The sequence below is a fragment of the Triticum urartu genome, chromosome 5A, assembly GCF_056163025.1.
Source record: "Triticum urartu cultivar PI428250 chromosome 5A, HENAU_Tu73, whole genome shotgun sequence".
Classification (NCBI taxonomy): Eukaryota; Viridiplantae; Streptophyta; class Magnoliopsida; order Poales; family Poaceae; genus Triticum; species Triticum urartu.
In genome coordinates, this window is record NC_141877.1 from 559,448,666 (window position 1) to 559,452,924 (window position 4,259).

Sequence of the window (4,259 nt, forward strand, 5' to 3'; positions counted from 1 at the left end):
CCAAATGACTTTCATTGTGACGTGTACTTGGATGTGAACCCGGATGTTTATGTCTCATGTTTATGGAAAATGTGAATATTGTGTGATGAATTATGTATATGTTAACAATGTGCAAGGTATATGATATCAAACTGCATGGGACGTTCAGCCCAAATTTTTAATTGAAATTGAAAATATAGAATTTAAATCCTGGGGCGAAGGGCGCGGGCATGCCAAAAGGATCGGCACGGTCGACTAGGGGGGGGGGGGATAACATAGGTTCTCTACACATGCAACAGATGAACACAACCTATATGACAAGCAATCTCAAAAATTTAAGCTAGGTAACAATATAAATAACAAGCATACAATGGAAAGTAAAGTGCGAGAAAGGATTAACCACAAGTGAGTCGATGACACCGATATTATCCAGAAGTTCACACTTCCTTGGGGAAGTCCCAATCTTCGTATGATCAGTGCCAGAGCTAATGCTTCTTAAATACCCTGGAGAGCTCACTGTATTCTTCTTGAGATACCCCCAATGGATGAGTCTCGAATCACCCGAGGTTGCTCTTGAAGCGACCACCACACCTTTACATACGTCTCCTGAGCACACCACAAGCAATAAAGCTTCTGGAGGAACCATAACCAACTAGGAGCTCAAGGTCCAAGACTAACAAGTCAATGGTGATTTTTTTTGCAGCGAATACGAATTGGTTTGGTGAAAGTGTAGACAGGGCCTTTCTCCCTCAATACCCAAAGTATCAACAAGTTTGGGTGGAGGGATTGAGAAAAATAGGATGTTGAAAATGATGGTTGCTCAAAAGGCTAAAGGGTTAGGGTTGGAGGTTGAAGAACACCTCTTTATATAGTGCTCCCTCTCTTGTGACTGTTTCCTTCTGTTGGACTCCGTGCACATGTTTAAGTTAGCTCTATGCGCGCAAGGTGTCCAATGAAGAAACAAGTACCCCGTGGGAATGGGGGGTCTAGCCCTGTGCGCACAGGCTATCCAGGACCCTGTGTGCACGCGGTGTCCATAAGGTTTCATGATCACCAGACCACGTGCACAGGGGTCCAGGACACCGTGTGCACGGGGTGACAAGCAACATTAGACATTACCCCTTTTTGGCACACCGAGAGATCGAACATGGAGGAATGTGAGGCACATTTTAGATGGTAGGTGTAGGAGGGCTGTTGTATATGTTGAAGGTGTTCCCACATGACTTTTTTCACCTTGACCCCTCTTGATAGTGCGGTGATCCTACGACTCAAATCAAACCAACATAAAACATTTGGTTCGCCAGAAAACCACACCTTATCCCATATCTACTAGTTTTTCTACCAAACCCTTGCAATTAATCTTCTCTGATGTTTGGGGCCCTGCCCCTCGTTCTGTTGGTAGACATAATTATTATGTGAGCTTCACAGATGACTACAACAAATTTTCTTGGATCTATCTTCTTAAGAAAAGATCCGATGTCTTTCAAGTCTTTCAAAACTTTCAAGCTCTCATTGAACGAAAATTCGATAGTAAGATCCATATTAAACAGAATGTGTTAAATTCTTGGAATCGAGTTACGTGTTAGCTGAATTGCTGGAAGGGATGAACGAAAAAAACAACGCATGATTTTTGAATGAAACATCCTCTCCAATGCTGATAAAAATCGTTATTCTAGACACTTCACCGTCATATTTTGGAATGAAGGAAATAACTCTTGCTGATACCATAGCACAGTTGCTACTAGTAGAAAACGTAACATGAAAAGGGGCATCAGCGCACCGCGCCATCTAAAATTCTAAAGCTGGGAAAAAACCTTCAGCAATGTATGCTACAAATAAGAGGATACTAATTAATTACTAAGTGGAGTATGAGAGGCCACAATCATTGTTGACAAAGAAACTTGAAGATTAATGGGGAACTCACTTAATTTTGTAGAATTTCATTTCTAGCTGAGGCAGCCGTTTAGCTTCTGCCCTGCAAAACAGTTTTCATTTTGATGTGAGGACACAAAAAACACGGTCCATAATAATTAGTACAAATATTGAATATGCTGCAATCTTACTGGTTCCGTGAAGTCACTAGTGAAAACCAGACTGGGGTAGTTATTCCATCATCCGAGTCTGCTTCTGGGTTTTCCCTCAGACTATCCTCTGTGGTTGTTTTGTTTTTTCGACTTTCCCTCAGACAACTAGTTTGTGACTTCTTCGCGCTTGCCATGACTAAGCTCCGTAAGGGCTTATGAAGCTCTTCCTTGTCAATCGTCTCGCGATTCTTTCCATCTTCAGAAATATCTGCACTATTCTGTTTGGGATGGAAGTGTAGTCAGAATAAGCAAATGTTACAAGACAATCGGCATCAAACTTGCATATGAAATTATGTGCTGGTAATACTTTACTAGTACCTCCTTTTCAAAAAAAAAAACTTTAGTAGTACCTTCTTTTTGTTTGCAGATGTTGTCACCTTGGTTGATTTTGGTGCTGAGGCTATCTCAGTCTTCTGACTATGGTCTTCAGATTTGTTTGGCAATTTACCAACAGAAAACAAATGGGACATGAATTTCCTTCTTGCAGCTCTCTGTACTGTCAGAGTAGGTTGTGTTGCCATCTTTGGGGTTTCATCCAAGGAAGAAATGGACCTCTCTTTTATCTTTGCTGGCAGTGTAATAGTTGGAGCCTCTGAAGCGTCAACTTCTGCCTTAGGTGGAAACGCATGGTCCCTGATAGCCTGAATTTTTGGATCATCCCTTCAAACAAGGAAACAATCAATCATGTTAGGTAGCAGCATATAGTAGAGTACCTGAGTCGAGATCACAGGAAAAGTAATAATAAGTGGCTGGAATTCTAAGCTTTAATTTCACAAAACAAGTATGTATGTATACCTAGATAGTTTCTTCTATAGATACATTCTAAGCTTTTGCTTCACAAAAAAACAAGTTTCGGCCCATACAACAACCGCAAGCTCATGTTTCGCTCAAAACAACATGTTTTTCTAGGATATAACGCCCAACATAATGGTGTCAAGTGCCTAGATGTTGCCACTGGCCGTGTTTTTATTTCACAGGATGTTGTCTTGGATGAAACCAAATATCCCTTTGCTGATCGTCATCCCAATGCTGGTGCCCTTCTTCGCCAAGAGATCCTTCTTTTGCCTCCTAATGTCTCAAGTGTTGATCAAGGGGGAAACAGTTGTGATGATTAATACTGAGGATGTGCATGAGCCTTGTGGTGTTACAAGTGAAAACTGAGAAGAAAGCGGTCAGAACAGAGAAGAAAACGGTGAAAAAAAACCCTCCACCAGAGCCATATTTGATGTGATCTGAATCTGGAGACAAATCCTCCTTGGGATTCGTCCGATTGCAGTGCACTAGATGCTCCTCGGGATCAGCGACAGCAGACGCGCCGGCCGCATGCACGCCCGCCTCCGACCCGGTGCGCGCCACGCGGTCGTCCTCCATGGGCTGCGGCGCGACGCCACCTTCGCGCCAATCACCACTTGCTACGCATCATCTCGTGGTTGGCTTGGGCGGCGCGTGTTTCACCAACCAACCGGTGTGCTACAAGCGGCGTAACCCGACTCGCTCGACCAGTGTGGGGCCATGAGCTGGTGCAGGATGCAGCGTCGATGTGCGCGTGCCCACGGGCCCGGCCGACGCTCGAGCCGATGCTAATACGCCATCATGTGGCCATGATGAGCTTGCCCCTCCAGCAGGATATTCTATGGATTCTGCACGAGCACAACTGCTGCCCTCTGCCACAGAAGATTCGAGCGGGGCAGAAATTGCTGCTGCAGCTCGTGGATTTTCCTCGAGATCAGTTTTAGTAGAAACTCCTGTTCAGCCCGCGGGATCCTCAGCAGCTGAAAATCTAGCTACTTCTCCACGGCGTACATGATTACAAAAGGGAGTAATACAACCTGTTGATTACAAACATATAACGAAATATGGTATGGTTTGTTCTACAGGTGAGCCAGGTGAACCTCATACTCTAGAAGAAGCACTTGGTGATGAAAAATGGAAGAAAGCAATGAATGAAGAATACATGGCCCTAAGGAAAAACAACACATGGCACTTAGTTCCTCCACAACAAGGTAAAAATTTAATTGACTTCAAGTGGGTATTTAGGATCAAGAGAAAATCTGAAGAAACTATTTACCTCTACCAGTCTAGGCTTGTTGCACAGGGATTTAAACAATGGTATGACACAGACTATGAGGACACTTTTAGTCCAGTTGTTAAAGCTGCCACGATCCGTCTTGTTTTGTCTATTTTTGTTTCTAGGGG

At 43.6% G+C, this 4,259-nt stretch overlaps 1 protein-coding gene across 1 annotated transcript; it reads right to left on the bottom strand.

Moving 5' to 3' along the window:
- Positions 1-1,899: 1,899 nt before the first annotated feature.
- On the bottom strand, positions 1,900-3,434 carry LOC147972856 (uncharacterized). Its single transcript, XM_087524478.1, has 4 exons — positions 3,268-3,434; positions 2,414-2,723; positions 2,043-2,281; positions 1,900-1,954 (listed from the first exon to the last, which is right to left on the bottom strand). The coding sequence occupies exons 1-4, from the start codon at positions 3,432-3,434 to the stop codon at positions 1,900-1,902; spliced, it is 771 nt and encodes a 256-aa protein (XP_087380604.1).
- Positions 3,435-4,259: the final 825 nt, after the last annotated feature.

Excerpts from the sequence above, each read along its gene's own strand:
- LOC147972856 (XM_087524478.1), bottom strand. The coding sequence starts at position 3,434 with ATGGAGGACGACCGCGTGGCGCGCACCGGGTCGGAGGCGGGCGTGCAT. Across the intron at positions 2,282-2,413 it reads CATCTGCAAACAAAAAGAAG|AATAGTGCAGATATTTCTGA; the intron begins GTACTACTAAAG and ends CATCCCAAACAG. Across the intron at positions 1,955-2,042 it reads CTAGTGACTTCACGGAACCA|GGCAGAAGCTAAACGGCTGC; the intron begins GTAAGATTGCAG and ends ACTGTTTTGCAG.